The 20,301-nt window shown below is 41.0% G+C and overlaps 1 protein-coding gene across 2 annotated transcripts; it reads right to left on the minus strand.

The window, feature by feature from the left end:
• Positions 1-830: 830 nt before the first annotated feature.
• LOC135744072 (E3 ubiquitin/ISG15 ligase TRIM25-like) lies at positions 831-18,403 on the minus strand. Of its 2 annotated transcripts, none has more exons than XM_065262029.2 (6): positions 17,212-18,403; positions 16,994-17,089; positions 6,116-6,349; positions 5,858-6,005; positions 5,702-5,740; positions 831-1,927 (listed from the first exon to the last, which is right to left on the minus strand). In XM_065262029.2, the coding sequence occupies exons 1-6, from the start codon at positions 17,809-17,811 to the stop codon at positions 1,404-1,406; spliced, it is 1,641 nt and encodes a 546-aa protein (XP_065118101.1). In that variant the 5' UTR covers positions 17,812-18,403; the 3' UTR covers positions 831-1,403. The 2 variants fall into 2 exon arrangements, with proteins under 2 accessions (XP_065118101.1, XP_065118102.1); XM_065262030.2 differs by lacking the exon at positions 831-1,927 and adding an exon at positions 1,969-3,710.
• Between the last annotated feature and the right edge of the window lie 1,898 nt (positions 18,404-20,301).

Genomic DNA, 20,301 nt, shown 5'->3' on the forward strand with positions numbered 1-20,301 from the left:
ACCACGTAAATGCCATTTAGTGCAAAAAGAAAGAAAGAGAAAATAATTGACAGCACAATTAAGTTTCAATTTCAACAAATCACCATCATTGTGATCAGTGTTTGCATTTCATCAGCTCATTTGCATTTTAAAGGACACACCCCAAAACGGCTCATTTTTGCTTTTAATATAAAAAAAAATATCTGTGGGGTATTTTGAGGTAAAACTTCACATATGCACTCTGGGGACACCAAAGACTTATTTTACATCTTAAAAAAATCTCAATATGATCCCTTTAAGTGAAAAACACCTCCGAGGAAAATTAAACAGGTCAACTAAAGCAACGTGTATTTTGTTTCATCTGTAGTAAAACTAGTAACCAAATTTTATGTAAAAACTAGTGACACAAATTATTGTCTCCAGAGTACCAGAGATTAACAATGGGATTTGTAGGTCTGAAATAAAAAAACAATGGCATTTGTAGTAAAGCTATAGGCAAATCAAATGGTTATCAATCTGCCAAAAAACATGGTTACTATAATAAAACCATGATTCATTTTCCTATGGGACAGAAATATAATCTAATTGTACAGTATATATATCACTATGTTTTAAACTCAGAAACGCATGTGTGAACACAGGCATTTTATAATTTGTCCGATATTACATATAATATGTTATTTTTTAGATCTCAAAAGTTTTTAAAGAATGCATCCTTTAATAAAACCTCTGAAACAATGAACGCCAAGAATTTAATATTTTACTTTAAACTTTATTGCCGTTTAAAATTAAGCTGAGAAGAGCACATCAATGTTCAGGAATATGTACATGTAAAATCTAGAAACGTACAGTTGTCACGACACAAATAGGGCAGAACCCAGGCGCAGACAGTATTGTGAACACAAATGTGAGTTTTATTGAAATATACACAGAAAACAAAACCCACGAGGGGGTAAAACAAGGCAATAAATGGACAGAAGGGTAACATAAAACTAAATAACCATTCTGGATCTGGATCTGGATTTGGCTCGACAGGACCACGAATAACAGGGAGACACACGGAATCTGAACACCAGACAGAGAAAACGAGGGCTTAATAAAGGGAACAAATCAAGATGGGAACAGGTGGAAATCATTAAACAATCAAAGCGGGAGAACACAAGGGAGTGGGGTAAAAGTGACAAGACACTGGAAACACGTGGCAAAAAACACATAATATGAAGCCACGTGTTCCCACACAGAACATTGTACTGTCAGAACCTTGCCATACAGAATAAGACCTGACTCCAACACAAGGGTCTGGCAAGACCCTGACAACAGTGGGAAACTCGATAATAATAAAGTGATTAGAAATGTTATGCTTGACACTTCATAGCTGTTGATTTATCATTAATTTCAAACTCCTATGACAATCTCTGTATCATCTAAATTGTTAGATCACACAGTTTCACTGATCCATAAACTCTAAACCCAGGATAGAGAGGTTTAGTGAATGTGGTGTTGACTCTGTGGATGAGGGTCATTGTGTCAGAGATGCTGTAGAAGGACAGAGATCCTGAACTGTGATCCACATAAACTCCTATTCTAGAAGATCTGAGCACTACAGGAAGTTCGGTTTGATTGTTATTGTGCCAGAATGAACAACTGGAGTGAGAGCAGCACAAACTCCAGGACTGATCATTATATCCAAACACACACTCATCACCCCCTCCCTTCCTGCTGATGCTCTTATATGACACTGATATGAGCACATTTCCTCTCCACTCAACCTCCCAGTAACAGCGTCCACTCAAACTCTCACTACACAACACCTGAGGTCTAACATCAAATCTGTCTGGATGATCAGGATACGGCTGGATTTTGTCAGTGTAAGTAATCACTTTGTTCCCCTGAGACAGACGAAGATATTTATATGCTGTGTTTCGATCCAGAATGACCTGATGATAATCTGATGGAGGAAAATCAATTAGAAAATTGTATCAATTAGAAAATTTTAATTTCAATCATTAAAATCAAACTTATTAACAGGTAACAGAATGTATATAATTTAGAGAAATAATCAAATCCATTTGTCTTCCTGATATATTCGTCATAATCATGTCCCAGATAGCTAACAACCATTGAAACTTTTAAAAAATATGGTGATCAGTGTTTGTTTTAGTTGTGCCCCTGACTCTTCTATTTAATGTTAAGTTTTCTTTGGCTGTTGAAGCATGTTTTAAGACAGAAAACTTAGATCTAATGTGATCAAGTAATTTAATAGTAGATTTTCCTAAATAATATTTCTTGTGCGTGCGTGCAGTGCTAATGATGTGTAAAAAATGGGTGATATTGAAAGCAGTGTCAGGTCTGTTATTTTCAGAATTATAGAAACATACTTAGAAGGTTAAACTATTGAATTAATCTCTGACATCATGAATCAGTCTACAATATGAGGAAGACAAAGAGAGTATATATATAAGGTGACAAATGACAATGGACTCTATGCACGGCGGTGCTTGACGTATTTCCGGTGAAATCTCAGGATGCTGGACTATTTCCGCCAGTCATAGAGCTCAATGATATTCAGGAACGTTGGTTGCCAAAATAGCCAAAATAACACTGCAAATTTTGTTGATGGTTGTTTAATTTACATAGAAATAACTTATACTTCACATTTAATACCATAATGACATTTAAACGTATGAAAGTATATTTTTATAGACGGGAGAACCGAACTTCTAGCCACCACTGGTGTGTGTCATAGTGTTTACAGCATTAGACTCAAGCATGACAACTTCTACACTGCTACCCTGTATCTGCATTAACACTAGTTTTAGAAAGAAATTGCACTGATAACAGTGCTATTCATCTGTTGTTGATATACTTATGAATTTTGTATAATTGTTATCATCAGTACTAGCGAAGATAACATCTGTGGTTATACAAGCAAAATGTTAGAACAGTAAAAAACGTGTATTTTGCGCATTTATGCTTTATTAATAACAAATGCAAAAGACAAATAGAAAATTCATATCAATGACAACAAGAATAACTTCAGAGAAAAATAAAACACACACACAACAAACTAAATACACGGGGTATTAAAATAAACAGCACAAGAAATAAACAAATAATGGAATAGATTTCTTAAATGGACTTTACCATAGTCAATAGTTCTTTTTGCGTTGTTATTTATATCCTATAAAGTTCCAAGATATGACTCAAAAATATCCAAGTAAAAATGTTTTGACAATCGACGTGAATATACAAAAAAAAGGTATTAAACGTCACATTTAATATAAGTCCTGCTGCAGTTCGTGTTGCTTTTTCCTCATATAGCAGTGAGATTTCATTTACGTCTTTTAATTTACCTGACACTTTAAGATAACATTACAAAGACATTAATCCTGAATCATAAAAACAGCACAATGTAAGCTCTGCTAGTATGATGAACATATAATGATTACAGAGATAAGACGACTTGCAACCTTTCTCGAGTTTGCACATCTGGATAATTCTTCACACATCACAGGTTGTAAATTTGGGTAAATCCAGCAAACAACGAGTAAATTTAGCGATACTGCCGTCACTCCGCTTTAAATCTCCCGTACCGGAAACTGAAGAGCAGCCTTGAGTCAAACGCGGAAGTTAAGCGTGCATAGAGTCCATTGCTGGCAGGTGTGCTGATGATAAATGAAGATCAGGTGAGGTAGAGTAAGGGATCATGGGGTTGTGACAATTTTTAAAATCTGAAAAAAGCAGTGGTTTGAACTGTTTACATGTTATTTAGCCAAATAATCAGTGGACTGTTATAGCTATACCTCATAAAAATCAAATAACACCAAACCCAGACATGTTCAATGCACATTTTATTGGAATTTAATTGAAATGTAATTCTATTGGAGTATGGCAGGTGGGAACCAATATACATCGAATTGGAATAATGCCCAAAACACACTATAAAACTGAATTTTGTAAGGGTTTTAAAGCAACACTATGTAGTTTTTTACCTTTAAATAATGTCTCTAATTTTTTTTCAGTTATAGAACAACTTTTAACTGGACAAATTGTACCTGCAACTTGAGCAGCCTCCTAGCTGCTACAAGCACACTCTGAAAGTGGCGGTGGAGGGTAGGAAACACGGCCACGCCCCTCCCCCTGCCTACAGAAGAGTGTCTGATACCAGGCACTGTTATGCTTTTCAACCACATGGGGGAGCTGTAAGTCATTTTTACATGGAAACTACATAGTGTTGCTTTAATAGAAACAGCTATTGGTTCATAATGAAATTAAATTCTTCAAATATTTGTAATGTTTCTATTTTTATTTCAGCAGGGTACTACAGATAAAAACATTTTTCTTTAATTAATTATTAGTGCAAAGTGATCCATCAGGGATGGAGTAAGACTAAAATTCGCCAAACACAGGTCAGTAGGGATATGAATATGCATATATTGTGGGAATATTAATAGAAATGATTACAATTCTGCTCAGCTAAAAGTACAGGATTATGACACAAATTATTACTATGGTAGCGATATAACAGAATTGCGTTATAGAAATACACACCTTAACAATTACTAAACACCAAAGCACAAAATAATCAATGATTGCACGCCTTCCCTGTCATATGGATAACAATTGCCGCCTCACCAAAATTTGCATTTACTGCAGCTTTCATTTCAATTTTGGGATTTTTTCAGCCAGGCTTTATATTCAGGAGTGTCAAGCCAACCTTTATAAAACTTACATTTACCCTCTGTAGAAAATTTGACAATGTTCGATGTGTTTAGTCAAACAGATAGTGAGTGCCTGACTGTCATGTTTACTGCTTCATAACTGGGTAACATTCAATCACAGCAAACAGTCCTGCAACAGATTTGACTTAGCGCTGATCGTATGACAGCAGGATCAAAACATGCTCCAAACATCACAAAATATTGATATAGCTTTATATTTTAGACAATTAAATAGGCCAATAATCTGAAAATTCATATTTTTTCCATACTCAATTAAATTTTTTCCATACTAATCCAGACTTGGAAAAAACTTAAATCAAATTCCATACTTTTCCAAAATGCTTGGAACCCTGTGATGATTGTCACCATTGTTGAGATTTGTAGGATAAGTAATGATGCCTGAATGTGTCAGTATTTTTCTGTTACCTTGTCACAGTGCAAACCAGAACAATTGTAACGGTCATAAAAGAATCAACATCATCATGTAAAGCAGCTTAATTTAATATCATCTTGACATCTCCATAAACAGCAACCAATTTAAACTTAACTTTGAAACACACTTTCCTGTTTCAATGCACATGTGTTTCTAAATTAACACATACAGATACTAAGAAAAGAAAGATTTAACTTAGTAAAAGTCAATGCATAACTAAAGCAAACACTGATCACTGATATTTTTTCAATATTAATGGCGGGTGCAAACATGATATAGATTCAATAGGATTAACATTGACAAATCAATTTTTTTTTAACATTGTTTCAATGGTTGCTTGCTATCTGGGGTGTGTGTTGTTTGTAAAGTGTAAACATGATATGTATTGTCAAAGTCCCGAAGTTTAAAGAATTTGTGTTTATAGAAATATTGTTTGCATGTAAAATAAAAATAAACAGCTTTCTGATCTCTAATATGTTTCACTGTGGCAAGCATAGAAATGTTGTTTCTGTTTATTCTGCACATTCAGTTTGATTTATCATTATAGAGTGAAATGGTTGAGACTCACATTTTAGGAACTGCTTTCTGGTCTTGGGCTCAGAAGTAACTACAGTATATCAGCAAAAAAATCATTAAGAATATTATTTTTATTGTTATTATATGATGTGTGCCTTTGTAGCTGGATTATTGCTGATAAAATACTGTAGAAAAATAGGTGCTTTACCTCTATCAAATATCTTTTCTATGTGTTCGCTGCACAAATGCTCAAGTTTCTCGTTAATGTTTTGTACATCATCAAAAGAGATAAAAGAACTGACAGTGATGCTGGGTGAGTCTGTAGATCCAGGAGGAACAGAGAGAGACTGGAAACTCTACACAAACAACATAAATATAAACCCCCGAAACATAGTAAAAACAATCTCTGTAAAACATGCTTTTTACTTCCCAAATTCCACTGTTGTGCTTTTCAGATATCTGTTACCTGGAGGAAATGGATGTGATCATCTGTGTGTGAAAGCTGCTCCAGCTCAGCGTCTCTCCTCCTCAGATCATCAATCTCCTGCTCCAGTCGCTTTAAGAGTCCTTCAGCTTCACTCACTGCAGTCTTTTCCTGATCTCTGATCAGCTGTGTCACCTCAGATCGTCTTCTCTCAATGGTTTGGATCAGTTGAGTAAAGATCCTCTCAGTGTCGTCCACTGCTGTCTGTGCAGAGCGCTGTTAGGACACACAGAGAGAGGAGCATTAGAATCAGCAGCATTCACTCAGCTCTTACTGGTACATCACACAGTCTGTTACCCACAGTCAGGGCTTTGAACCAGAATTTCCCCCATTTGGTTCGTTCCGAACAGAAAAATTATTTTAACGTTTCCAGTTTTTGGTTCAACCCTAAAATTTACGTTCCTGAACCGGTTAGAACAAAAAATAAAGTTCCCGAACTGGTTAATAACGTTCCATGTCAGCTGTGGGGCATACAAATAAGTAGGCTGATCATTAGGACATTAAACTTTAATTATTACTGTAGTCTACATAAATTTCCTTAAGTCTCTATCTAGTCATCAAAAATTAAAAAGGGTACATTACGTAAACAGCATAACTGTAATTCTGACATGTCTACATTTGTTGAGTCCACTTAAACACGCGCACACACACAGACGGAAGACGAATGCCAAATGGCGCTTCAGGAAGAAGATGCCCCTTACGAAAAAGAAGCACACTTCAAGTTCATTTTATTAAGTATACTTAAGTAATTTTGCAGTACAGTTTTAAGTATACTTTATGTAGTAAGTGTACTAACATTTCTGTTCTAGCAGTAAACTTGTAAGTGTACTGGTTGAATACCGCTTGGGACTAAATTGGCCCACTTTTAGTATATAAAAGTATACTTCTAAGTATACTATAAGTGTAAGAGTAGTCAACTTTAAGTCTACAACTAGTGCACAATTAGTTCTTCATTTGTACTGCAAGTGAACTCATGAGAATACTAGTAGTTTTCTAGACTTATACTTTAAGTGTACATGCAAGTGTTCTGTTAGTGTACTCTTAGTAAACTAGTAGGTTATTTATTGTGTGCTGCAGGTACACCTCCAAGTGTTCTTTTAATATACTTTTAGTTAACTAGTAGTTTACTTGTCATATACTGAAAGTGTACATGCAAGTGTTCTGTTAGTGTACTCTTAGTAAACTAGTAGGTTTCTTATTGTATACTGCTTGTGTAACAAAGCACTTTGACAATGAGGATCCATCTGCAGGTTTTTATTAAACACTCATATTCAAACAGGCAAGGTCAAACAACGGCAAACACCACAATGTAGGGCAGGCAAATCTCGTAGTCATGAAACAGGCAAAAGGGTCAGGGCAGTCAACAAACATACTCATAAAGCGGGTAAAACAGATAAAGATCAATAAATACAGATAGATATGCAGGCAGGCAAACCACTCAGCAATGACAGCCGGTACAAATCAAGACTTTGCACTGACTGAATATTTCCAGAGAGTTTATATGGGCTGTCCAATGAGTTTCAGGTGGCAGAGTAATCAGTCCAGGTATGCAGGATTATCGGAAATGGAGTCCAGAATGAAAGTTAATATTCAGGGGATTCAGCCATATATATAGATATATATACAACCTCAAATCAGTAAAAGTTGGGACACTGTAGAAATTGTGAGTAAAAAAGGAATGGACTAATTTACAAATCTCATAAACTTATATTTTATTCACAATAGAATATAGATAACATATCAAATGTTGAAAGTGAGTATATAATATATATTTATAATTTTTTTATTTATTACTTTTGTTTGATTAGCTCACTGATAGCATACAAAAGATTTAGCTTCAAATTGAAAGGACAATTAAAAGGTATATGTCAAGTATAAAAATTAATACACAGGAACATTGTATTGTACTTTAAGTATATATATTTATAGTATGATGTTAAGTTCACTTAAAGTAAAGTTGAGTAGTAAACTACTAGTTAACTAAAAGTATAGTAAAAGAATACTTGCAAGTATACCTGCAGCACACAATTAGTAACTTACTAGTTTACTAAGAGTACACTAACAGAACACTTGCATGTACACTTTCAGTATGAGTACACTAGTTGACTAAAAGTTTACACTGTAAAAAATACTTTGCTGGCTTAACATTTTTTGTTAAATCAACTCAGATTGACAAGTCATGTCAACAAAGATGAGTTGTCACAACTTATAAAATATAGTTGAGTCAATTTAATTTTATATGTTATAACAACTCACCTGTAGTTATAACAACTGATCTCTAGTCAAGATAAATAACAGTAAGTTGAAATGACTTGTAAATTAGAGTTGATTCAACTAAAAATTTTAAGGCAGCAAAGTATTTTTTACAGTGTAGTAAAAGAATACTTGCAAGTATACATGCAGCACAAAATTAATAACCTACTAGTTTACTAACACTAAAGATTCTCCATAAAGATAATATACATTTGTACACTACAAATACTGTTTCTAAATTATGCTAAATAATGTATTTTATAAATATGCTGTCAGTGTCAGGATTTCGACCGGAGGAAGAACCCAAGCGCGGACGTTGAAATACAATACTTGATTTTATTAACAAACAGGGTAAAAAATAGGGAAACAAAACCCACGAGGGGGCAAACAGAACAGGGTAACACAAATCTAACAAGACAACACTAAACACTATCACTTAAACAAAACACTAAACATAAACTGGAACACAAGATAATTACTGCAGAACGTCTCGGTTACGGATGTAACCCTCGTTCCCTGAAGGAGGGAACGGAGACGTCACGTCGTGACCGACGAATTGGGAACTCGCTTAGAGAGACCAATCTGCTTCGTATACTACTAAAACGCCAATGAACTTGGCATTGAGATATTTGCATAATGCTGGCGCCGCCCCGCCAGGTGCCTTTATAAGCAGCAGGTGCAAATAGGGAAATTAGCTTCTTTTCGCTGAGAAAGCCGGGAAAATGAGACCGGCCGATAAACAGCAGGTGGCAGCACCTGTGGCGACGGGACGTGACGTCTCCGTTCCCTCCTTCAGGGAACGAGGGTTACATCCGTAACCGAGACGTTCCCTTTCAGTCGGTCACTACGACGTCACGTCGTGACCGACGAATTGGGAATCCCTACCAAAACGCCACTAGGGGCTGACCTCTTCCAGTGTCTGCGTAAAGCCCTCCGGTTCCACTTAAGGAGGAGGAGATAGGTTTTAAGGCAGAAGGCCGGGCACTAGATGTTCCTTTAACCCCACAGAAGTGCCAGCGACTGGGAAGCGCCCTACCTGAGCGGGATAGGAACGCTGCGGAAGCCACCGCCCGTCTTAAGGGCTAATGGTGGGCGAAGTCAACCGTAGTTGAGGAATAAAGACAGCCGTGGCTGTGTAAGCAAAGCAGTGCTCTGCTAAGGGAAACGTGGGCTGGTAGGATTAACCCCACGGAAAAATACTCACAAAGGAACCCGGTGGGACACAATGTGGAGCCCGAGCCAGACACGTAGGTTCGCGAGGATACAGCTAGTGAAAGGCTGACAGCCAATGCTCCGCAACAAAGGCTGCCAAGGCAGCGGAGGAAGAACAATTCAAACCATTACGCATTTTTGTTCTGAAGGCCTTCCATACTGACACAGTTATGAAGCATCAGTTGGAGGCTGCAAGCCGACCTGCGAGTCTGCTCTCCGTGCCCTCCCTGGTGAGGAAAGAACACGAGAGGATACAGGCTCGATACGAACACTGTAAAATCTAATGAACGTATTAGGTGTCGCCCAACCAGCAGCTCTGCAGATGTCTGTTAGCGAGGAACCACGAGCTAAAGCCCAAGATGAGGCAACGCTCCGTGTGGAGTGCGCTCTCAAATTAAAGGGGCAAGGAATACCCTGAAGATTATAAGCCAGGGCGATAGTATCAACTATCCAAAGAGACATCCTCTGCTAGTGACAGCTTTCCCTTTCTGCTGGCCACCATAATTAAACAAAGAGCTGGTCTGAGGTCCTGAGGCTTTGCGTGCGAACCACGTAGAGTCGCAGTGCGCGTACGGGGCACAACAAAGCCATGGTTGGGTCTGCGTCCTCCGGGGGCAGCGCTTGCAAGCTCACCACCTATCTCTGAAGGGAGTGGTGGGAACTTTGGGCACGTAGCCTGGTCTGGGTCTCAGTGAGACAGCAGGACCAAACTAAAAGCACAAAACGTCAACAGAGAATGCATGTAAATCCCCTACTCTCTTCATGGAGGCCAATGCTATCAGGGTCAGAGTTTTCATTGATAAAAACATCAGACTCGTAGACTGCAAAGGCTCAAAAGGGAGACCTGAAGGCTTCAGCACCATGGACAGGTCTCAGAAGGAAAGAGGGAGGGCGCGAGGGGTTTAGCCTGCGAGCGCCTCTTAAAATGTAATAATTAAATCATGCTGGCCAACTGATCTGCCGTTGATAAGTGAGTGATGAGCAGAAATAGCGGCGATATCAACTTAAATGGAGGAGGGACAGCCTACCATCTAACCTATGTTAAAGATATAAAAGCACAATGTTAATGGGCATTCTCTGGGGTCCTCGCGTTGCGAAGAGCACCGGGTGACGAAAAAGGTTTCTTTAAGCGCGTAAGCCCGTCTTGTGGACGGTGCTCGAACCGCGTCGATGGTGTTAGATACCGCTTGCGATAAATCACCTAAACCTTGCGCGCGCTCAACGACCATACATGGAAATCCCACAGGTCGGGGCGCGGGTGCCATAATGTGCCCCTTCCTAAAGAAAGAAAGTCTTTCCTCAGGGGAAATCGTCAGGGAGGGGCTGTCGCGAGGAGCATTAACTCTGAAAACCAATCCAGTACGGGGCGACTAATAAAAGGCTCTCCTCGTCCTGCCTGACTTTGCACAGTGTCTGCGCAATAAAGCTCACTGGAAGGAATGCGTATTTACGCACCCCCCGCGGCCAGCTGTGTGCCAACGCATCCACGCCGAGGCTGCCCTCGGTTAGTGAATAAAATAGGCGACAGTGGGTATCGTCCGGCGACGCAAACAGATCTATCTACGCACAACCGAACTTCTTCCAAATTAGCTGGACCGTCTGGAGGTGGAGTCGCCATTCGCCGGGGGCGCAGCTCGGGAAGCGCGTCTGCCGCTGTATTGAGCGAACCCGGGATGTAAATGGCACGAAGGGACCTCAGATGCTTCTGACTCCAAAGGAGGAGATGACGAGCGAGATGCGACAGGTGACGAGAGCGCAAAACCGCCTTAACGGTAAATAACGCAACAGTCGCAATGTTATTGGTGTCGGCTAATACATCCTTCCCTCGCATCTCCATAGCGGAGCGTACAAGTCCCAGATATACAGCGCACCGCTCGCGGCAGTTGGGGTGCTATGCACACCCCTGAGACTGCAAGCCCGTCATACGTGGCTGATCATCCCGTGCTGAGGGCATTGCAATATACAGAATGCCAGGAGACCCCTCAGGGGCATATCTTCTATCGGAAATGCCGGGTCTACCACGGGGAAAAATTTAAATGACACGCAGGTGCAATGTTTACACGGTGTATGTCGGTGTGCCACGCTCTCCTCGAGACTCGATCGTAAGCCAATGCTGAAGCGGTCTCATATGAAGCAGCTCGGGCGGCGTCACAACCGCAGCATGCTGTCATATGTCCAGGAGCTTCTGAAATTGTTTCAGAGGGACCGCGTACTTCCCTCGAATTAAACCGAGGCAAGTCAGAACTGACTGGTTGCGCGCTCTTGTTAAACACGTCAATTAGTCGACCGAGTCTTATTTCCATACTGAGAAAAAGGATCCTCTGCACGGGGCAAAGTTGCTCTTTCCCAGTCGACCTGAAGACTTAAACGAGCGAGATGCCAAAGCATTAACTCTCTGTGTTCGCGCACGTCTGCCAAGAACGGGCTATTATAAGTCGACGTAGAAAAAAGCAGAATGCGAACAACGCTCTCTCTCTGACATTTTAATGCCGTGACTAGCACATGGAGACACGGAGAGAGAGAGACAGCTCGAATGGTGTACTTCGTATTAATATGCCCACCCCACGACGCAGAGCGAAAAACGGTCTAAAGCGAGGGGAGATGGACACATAAAGTACACGTCTACAGGTCTAAGGCTGCAAACCGATCTGAATATTGAAATACGAGCCTCGGCGTTATCATCCAAAAAGAACACCTTCGTAGAGCCGGTGCGTAAATCAAATCGATCGTAACCCGCCGCGTATTTTGGGTACTATGAGATAAAGGCTGGAAAAACCCTATCATCATCATCTCGGTAAGAGGGACCGGCTCGAACATCCTTCGCCAACAGGATATCGACTTTTGCACGCAGTACATGTGCATCGGACGCTTTCACTACAGTGAAACGAAAGCCCGAAATTTTGGGGTGTGCCGGATTCGTAACCGAGGCGGATCGTGCGTAAAACCCAACGAAACGGGCTGGGAACTGAAGCCAAGCACCCAGGCACCGTACGAGGAGAAATAACGACACTACCGAAGTACCCGCGGTGGGGCAGCGAAGCGAGACAGGTGGGACTGCCGGTGCGTCTGCTGTGACAGCATAAACATCTACAGTATGTGTGTGTGACACTGACCTGAGCCCGCTGAGGGTGACGGTCGTCTGGTCTCCTCTGCGGAGAGCGCAGACTCCGATAAGGGTGCTGGTGGTCCGGTCTCCTCAGCGGAGAGCTCGGACTCCTCAGGTCACCCGCTGGCGATAGAGGAGAGGTAGGGTGAGCTGGTGTGTGCCCGCTCACGGCTCTCTCGATCCTCTGGAGACCTGGAGAGGGAAGAGGAATGCACTCTATGTGTGGTTAGTGGGTACCGGCTAAACAGCCGGTGGAACATATGCAAACCAAGGATTTTCCACCCGACCCTCTATCGGGGGAAGGAGCTCCATCTCCTGAAGAGTGATCCTCTGCCAATCCGGGTCGCCCTTCACTGGCCACTTAAACTCCCGATTTTCACGGGAAGCGGCTAAGCGGGCGGGGCGAGCTGCTGACGACCGGTTCCCCTGCGCTGCCGAGATGGGGTCCGAGGAGGGGAACGGAGGTGGTCGCCGCAGGACGCCGACGGCGAGAGGCAGACTGAGGAGCCGGCGTGGTGGACCAAGGGCAGCTCTGTTCCGCCGGGGCATGACCTAAGAGATCGCCTCAGTCTGTGCAGCGGAGCTGTACGACTCCCCTGGCTCGCCGAAGAGGCCGGTCTGTGAGACAGGAGCATTCAAGTTGTTCTCGTCTGCGTCCGTCATGTCAGCCAGACACAGCCAAAGGTGGCGATCTTGAACCACTGAGGTGGACATCGCACGACTGAAGGTCGCGGCCTCCCTGGTAAATCCTTTGTGAGCCTGCAGCAACGTTATTACGTGCAGGGCTGAAGCCGCCTCTCCGGCATGCCTGATGGGCAGCGTCCGTAACCGGACGACTGTCTACAAACACGGGAGGGAAGGGTTGGGTGGTCCCTCCAGGAACGCATCCCGCTCCACTGAAGGGGTCCCCGCCCTCAGCGGCTCCGTTGGTGAGGGAGGTGAGGGGTGAAAGCTGAACGGCCGGACGGCCGCAAATCACGTCAGCTCTTCGTGCCGTCGGGGAAGAAAGGCACAGGAGGAGAGGACCGAGAGGCCCGAGCAGCTCCGAAGTACCAATCATGTGGGCGGGACGGTTCGGGCGGAGAGGGGTTAACCTTTCCAACTCTACCGTCTCCGCCGCTCGCGGGCACGGCCGCCATCTCCGGAACGACTCTGCCTCGGAGGAAAAATGGACACCCCTCTGATGCTGCAGAAGTGACGGGACCAGAAGGAGGTCCAATGGATTCGGCAGACATCGTAGAACACGACTCTGCAGTCTCCACCGGAGCCTCAACCGGCTGAGGATGAGAAGGCCGGTAGGTGGAGGACGCATCCTCCGTCCTACTCAGCGTAGTGACGCGAAGGGCGCCCTGCGAGCGCTTGACAGCCGCACCATGGCGGCGTCAGCACTGCAAAGGCGCGGACAGCGTTCCCGTAGAAACGACAGTCGTCTCCGCAATCCAAGAGGGTTATGCTCTCACAGAGAGAACAGAAACTCTCCACGAACGCAGCCCCGGAGTGCTCGATGCCTGAGCACGAAGACAGCGCTCGTGACCGTCACTGGAACCCTTATACTTCTCGCATCCAAGATCGCACGGGCGAAAAGCTATCCTGAAAAGGACGCTGATCTCCGCATATACGAGAGAGTGGCTGCCTTTAACAAGGCACAAAGCTCTCTCGTATCACTCTTTTAGGGAAATTCACTCAGATGCTTAGTTGATGAGCACACAGGAAGGCAACGCACACACTAAACTCAAAACAATAAACAGATGTAGAGCCGTGGAATAAGCGAAGCGTCCGCTGTGATACTGCTAGTTCAACCAACTTCAGCAATCAAATCCCAACAGAGTAAAGTAGCTTCTCAGTAGCAGATAAAGCCGGCTTTCGAAGCGAAAAAGCTAATTTCCCTATTTGCACCTGCTGCTTATAAAGGCACCTGGCGGGGCGGCGCCAGCATTATGCAAATATCTCAATGCCAAGTTCATTGGCGTTTTAGTAGTATACGAAGCAGATTGGTCTCTCTAAGCGAGTTCCCAATTCGTCGGTCACGACGTGACGTCGTAGTGACCGACTGAAAGGGAACTCACAGATAAACTCTTTCACGAACAGAGTAACAATGACGAACCTGCACTGGACAACAAACACAAGGACTCTTAAATAGGGAGTAAATAAATTACAAACACCTGGAAATAATCACAAGTAAGAGATCGGGGAAAAAGTGACGAGACCCGGAAAATGCGTGGTCAGAATAAACCAATACTAAAACCACGCATCTCCCACATAGAACATATGTACTGTCAGAACCCTGCCATGCTAAACTAGATCTAAATACAAACAAGGATCTGGCAGGATTCTGACAGTCAGTGCGTTATTATAATGATAACTTTAACAGATAAAGTATACCTAAAATAAACTTTAAAATAAGTTCAAATTAGTATACTTTAAAAATTGCACAGAACTTTACCTCCAAGTATATATTTTTTTAAAGTATACTTTTAGAAAATATAATAAATTATAATTATTTTGAAATATGTTAAAAGTTTAATTGTAAGCAAATATGTTGTAAGCATACTTTCAATACAGTATATTCAAAGATGGTACATTTCTTTCTAAGTATATTTGTAATGTACTATTGCAAAGTTAAATATACTTGAAATAGAATAAAGTATATATTTTTTTCACCAGGGCTAATCATATGGCTTTTTGCAGCTTTCGTTGTTGCATTTTTACTTTATACTTTTAAGTATATGTCAGTAAACAAGTATAGGCCAAATATACTTAGACATTTCTGTCAGTATAGGTCAAGTATACTTTAGTAAAATTTAAGTATATTTCTGAGAAGTTACTAAAGTACATTTTAGAGAAGTACATACAAAATAAACTGAAAGTATATTTTCTTATTTTAAGTTAAAAAGAAGTATACTTATAGCACACTTGAATAAACTTCTTTTTCGTAAGGGGCAGCATAAACAGTCGCTCCACATAAAGTGAAAATTAGGTTGTTTTTCAGTGCTTTATTCACCAAATGTATTTAAATAGATTAAAGTATGAGACACAGTAGCGCAACTCTCTCTCAAGTTTATACATCAAGAGTTCTGATCTTCGAAGGGAGGAACTGGACCGGACACATTCAACCGCATGTTCGTACAAAAAATTGTGTCTTTTAGCGCTTAAATTGTTTAAAATCACTTAAGTGTTAACATTTGCAAGCCTTTGAAACACATGCAAATTATAAACTTTCACCCTATTTAAATTTGCATAATAATCCACGAATTGCATGCGAGCCAAACTGTGGGTCGTGATCTGTACGGATCACAGATCAACTTCGATCCGTTACACCACTAATTAGTAAAAAACAAACATCTTAAGATACTTGGTGGCCTACAATATTTACCTCCAACACATCCTCACCCCATGTCGTCAATATTTGACGACACTTGACCATTCGTCAATATGTGACGGGGAGGGTATACCTTTCACGTCATTTTTTGACGAACTGGGGACTTCAATACTATTACGTCCGTTGCATTCTCTTTCCTATTTTCTTACCATTTTCGCGTCGGTTTAGGGTTAGATTACGCAAAATTAAACAGTGTACGCGAAATTAAACAGTTGTCACCTGGCGTTGGGGTTAGAAACAGTTGTCACTTGGCGTTGGGGTTAGAGTTAGGTTTGGGTAGGGATGTCATTATGTAAATCTAACCCTAAACCGACGCGAAAATGGTAAGAAAATAGGAAAGAGAATGCAACGGACGTAATAGTATTGAAGTCCCCAGTTCGTCAAAAAATGACCCGAAAGGTATACCCTCCCCGTCACATATTGACGAATGGTCAAGTGTCGTCAAATATTGACGACATGGGGTGAGGATGGGTTGTTACCTCTTATGATTGAGCATTAGAGACTTGGGCTTGAGTAGCCTACTTGCTGGTGGCAAGCTTCTCATTTCTCCGATGAGTCAATGACAACTGGAAGAGAACTTCACAGAGAATTGCACAGAACGAAAAAATTACGTTATTAACCGGTTACCATTATTTTAAATAAACGTTTCTGTTCCGGAAAATTTATTTAATATATTTTTATATAATATTTTTTGAAAGTTTCTGGTTCCGTTTCTGTTCCTTGCAAAACATCAAAAGTTTCTGGTTTTCGTTTTAGTTTCGTGAACTGGTTCAAAGCCTTGCCCACAGTGGACTTCAGTGAAAGTCATCCAGCACAAAACTCCTCACTGACTGATTGGATGAGAGTCCTAACTGAGTCTGAAACAGATCTGAAACAGCAGACAGCAGTTGTTCTTCTGATCAAAACTCACCTTATGAGTCTCCACAGCATCTCTCAGCTCCTGAAGCTTCTTCTGACTCTCCTGGATTCTCTGCTGGTATTTTCTCTGCGTCTCCTTCAATTCTTTCTGTTGGATGTGGACAACGATTAATGTACAACAGAGTGATTTTATTTACTAGTTAAACTCTGCAAATCCAACCTTTACTTAAAATAGTATATGATATTTTAAAATGACTCTTAATCTTTTACCTGTTTCTCAGTCCTCTCTTCTTTAGCTGGTATAGTGTTGTGATTTTTGTGCTTCCCCACCATACACAGAAGACATATACAGAGCTGATCAGTTTTACAGTAAATCTCTAAAAGTTTCTCATGTTGAGGGCAGATCATCTGCTGAAGTCGTCCAGTGGCGTCTGTCACTTTGTGTCTCTTTCCTGACTGAAGTTCTTCATGAAGTTTAAAATGATTTTGACAGTAAGAGTTCAGACACACCAGACAGGACTTGACAGCTTTGTGTTTTCTCTTAGTACAGACGTCACACTCCACATCTCCAGGTCCAGCATAACTGGGAGAAGGTTGATCAATCTGGAGTCTTGTATTCTTCAGCCTCTCCACCATCTGAGCAAACACCACATTCTTATTTAAAACAGGTCTTGGAGTGAAGGTCTGTCTGCACTGAGGGCAGCTGTAGTCTCTCTTCTGATCCCAGCAGTCTGTAATACAGCTCATACAGTAACTGTGTCCACAGGGAATGGTCACTGGATCCTTCAGTAGATCCAGACAGATTGAACAGATGAACTGATCCTGAGACAAATGAACATTAGCTTCTGCCATTTCACTACACGTAGACATACAACAGTCTGAAAGTTTAGTTTCTGTTTGTTTGAATTCAAGAATTTCCTGCTTTTGTTTATGAAACGTGTGCAAACAGGTGTGTCAGTGATAATAAACATGTCCACTAGATGTCAGTACAGAAACTTACAAAGACTGAATAGAGCAAGTGAACGCACAGGTGTAAAAACATTTTGCTATGATGTATGGACGTATAGGGACGTGATTATCAAATTAAACAACTGTGGGATCTGGGAGTTTCTTCTGTTTCAGGGCTTGACCAAGAAGAACACATAAAGGTTTTGGAAGCTTTTCTTGTTCTCTTACTGAAGACACAATTTTTGTTTACACCATTTTTACCAAACTGTCTCCAAGTCCTTCGGCTCTTATACTTTAGTGGGATCAGCATCCCACTGTGGAGGCGAGTGGTAAAGCATCACAAAATGAGAAAGACGGGTGGAAGCGGAGGGCCGATTAATCAGGAAACATCAAAGAGAACAGCAGGGTGAAGGGAGGGATTCAGGCAAAACATAAATGAAGACCAGCCGCCTGTTTGTTTTTCCATGCCATCCCTCTGTACTTCTGTTGGCAGTTGGATGGCAGAACCATTGTCCATGGACTGCAATGAACGCCTGGAACATGCTTTCGGCTCCTGGTTTTATTCTGTGTGCCAAAAGAGGAGGTGAACGTGCGATAGAGAGACCCTTACTCTTTTAGTCCAGGATTTTGTTTGATGCTTTTTGTCTTTTGATCCATTCCCTTTTAGCTTTTTAAACTTTATTTGCAAAGTTAAGGATAATAATCACTCTGATCCTCCCGGATTCCTTTCTTCTCTCTCGTTCCTTCATAAATGTCACTGTATTTTATTATTGTCATTGTCTTAGAAATTTCAGCCACCCTTTCTGCCTCTCACATACACATCTATACTGTGTGTTGAGTGTAGGACTTGTGTGAGGCACTTTGAAAGCTGTCCGCCGCTCTGCGTATGATCAGTTGGATCAAAGATGACTCCAATTTGTGTCTGACTGCAGACTCAGCACATGTACATTACACAGTGTTGCTACTTTGTCTTTAGACAGACTCACTAGTCTCTCCACACTTCATCACAAAGTCATGTGACCACATCAAAGAGATGCTAATAAATCTGATACCATGTGACAGCATAAAATGATCGTTCATTAGCTCTGATGAAGTGACAAACTTCTCTGGCTATTTCGTTAGTCCTTTATGCTTTGTTCAGCTATTTAGTAAAGACTGTGTGATGTCGTCATGTCCAACCTACCTTATTAAACAAGCAACACAACTCAAGACAAGAGATTCATTCAGTTAAAAAATAAGGTCACGGTCAATATGTTTTAAGTAAATTGATCCAATATTGTCACATTTTATTTCATAAGAGTTTTTTTAAGAATCAACAAGCAATAATATTATGCATTATTGCATAAATGATTCCACTAAACTTATTTTTTAATTAGAGTAAATCTATCAAATGTTGTTGAGAGATGACCCAGATATCAAGCCACCACCGAAATAATGTTAAAAATGGTTGATTTCTCAATGTTAATCCCATTGAACAAATATTACATTTGCACCCTCTAATATTGAAAAATATATTGAAATTTCAACAAACCACCATTATGGTAATCAATGTTTGCTTTAGCTGAGCCCTTGACTCTTGATTTTCACTAAGTTAAATCTTTCTTTCTTGAGATTTACTTTCATTACTTTATACTCTTGAGAAACACAATTTAGAGTAAAGCAAAACTAGAATATCACAATTTTCGAATTCCCTGTTGCTTTCAGGTTTTTAATGACTTGGACAAAACTACATGTGCCATGACGACTTCTGAAGTATTTCCTTACTTGTGCATGCAAAAATAAACCAATAAGTCTTGCTGTTATGCAAGCAAAGATTAGCATGTGCACTCAAAAAGTAATCCATGTCCTTCTCTTTAACTATTTTTAAAGCCTAATATTGAACATTAAACAATGAACATAAAAAATGTCAATATTACTAACATCTTTGCATTGCTCTGAAATCTGTAACCAACAAATTATTGCAAAACAAATTTTTCTACAAGCTGTTTTTTTTAAAAGTTGTATGTACTGTATTTATCCAATGAGAATAGGTTGAGCTGAGAAAGATGCAATGATTTGAACTGACAGTATTTTAATGGAGCACAAAAAAACGTGAAAGTGATCAAGGAGGTCGGCATGCCTGTGATCGTCACATTCGCTCGCTTTGAACTCTCAGGGAGGAGCACAATGCTCTCATTCAGAGATCACTCTGTCTCCCTCACCCCATCCCTCCAACGTTAATGAATTCAAATGTCCCGCCCCCTACCCATCTCCATCTTTCCCCTCCCTTCTATTCTATTTCTCTCTCACCAAAAAACTAACTTGATTCAAGCTTTGGCAAGTTCCTCTCCATTTACTCTCATCGTCTTAATGAATTCAGCTGGCAGTGCATCGGCCCTGGACTCCCACCCCTTGAACGAGAGGTGCAGTGGT

The sequence above is a fragment of the Paramisgurnus dabryanus genome, chromosome 6, assembly GCF_030506205.2.
Source record: "Paramisgurnus dabryanus chromosome 6, PD_genome_1.1, whole genome shotgun sequence".
Classification (NCBI taxonomy): domain Eukaryota; kingdom Metazoa; phylum Chordata; class Actinopteri; order Cypriniformes; family Cobitidae; genus Paramisgurnus; species Paramisgurnus dabryanus.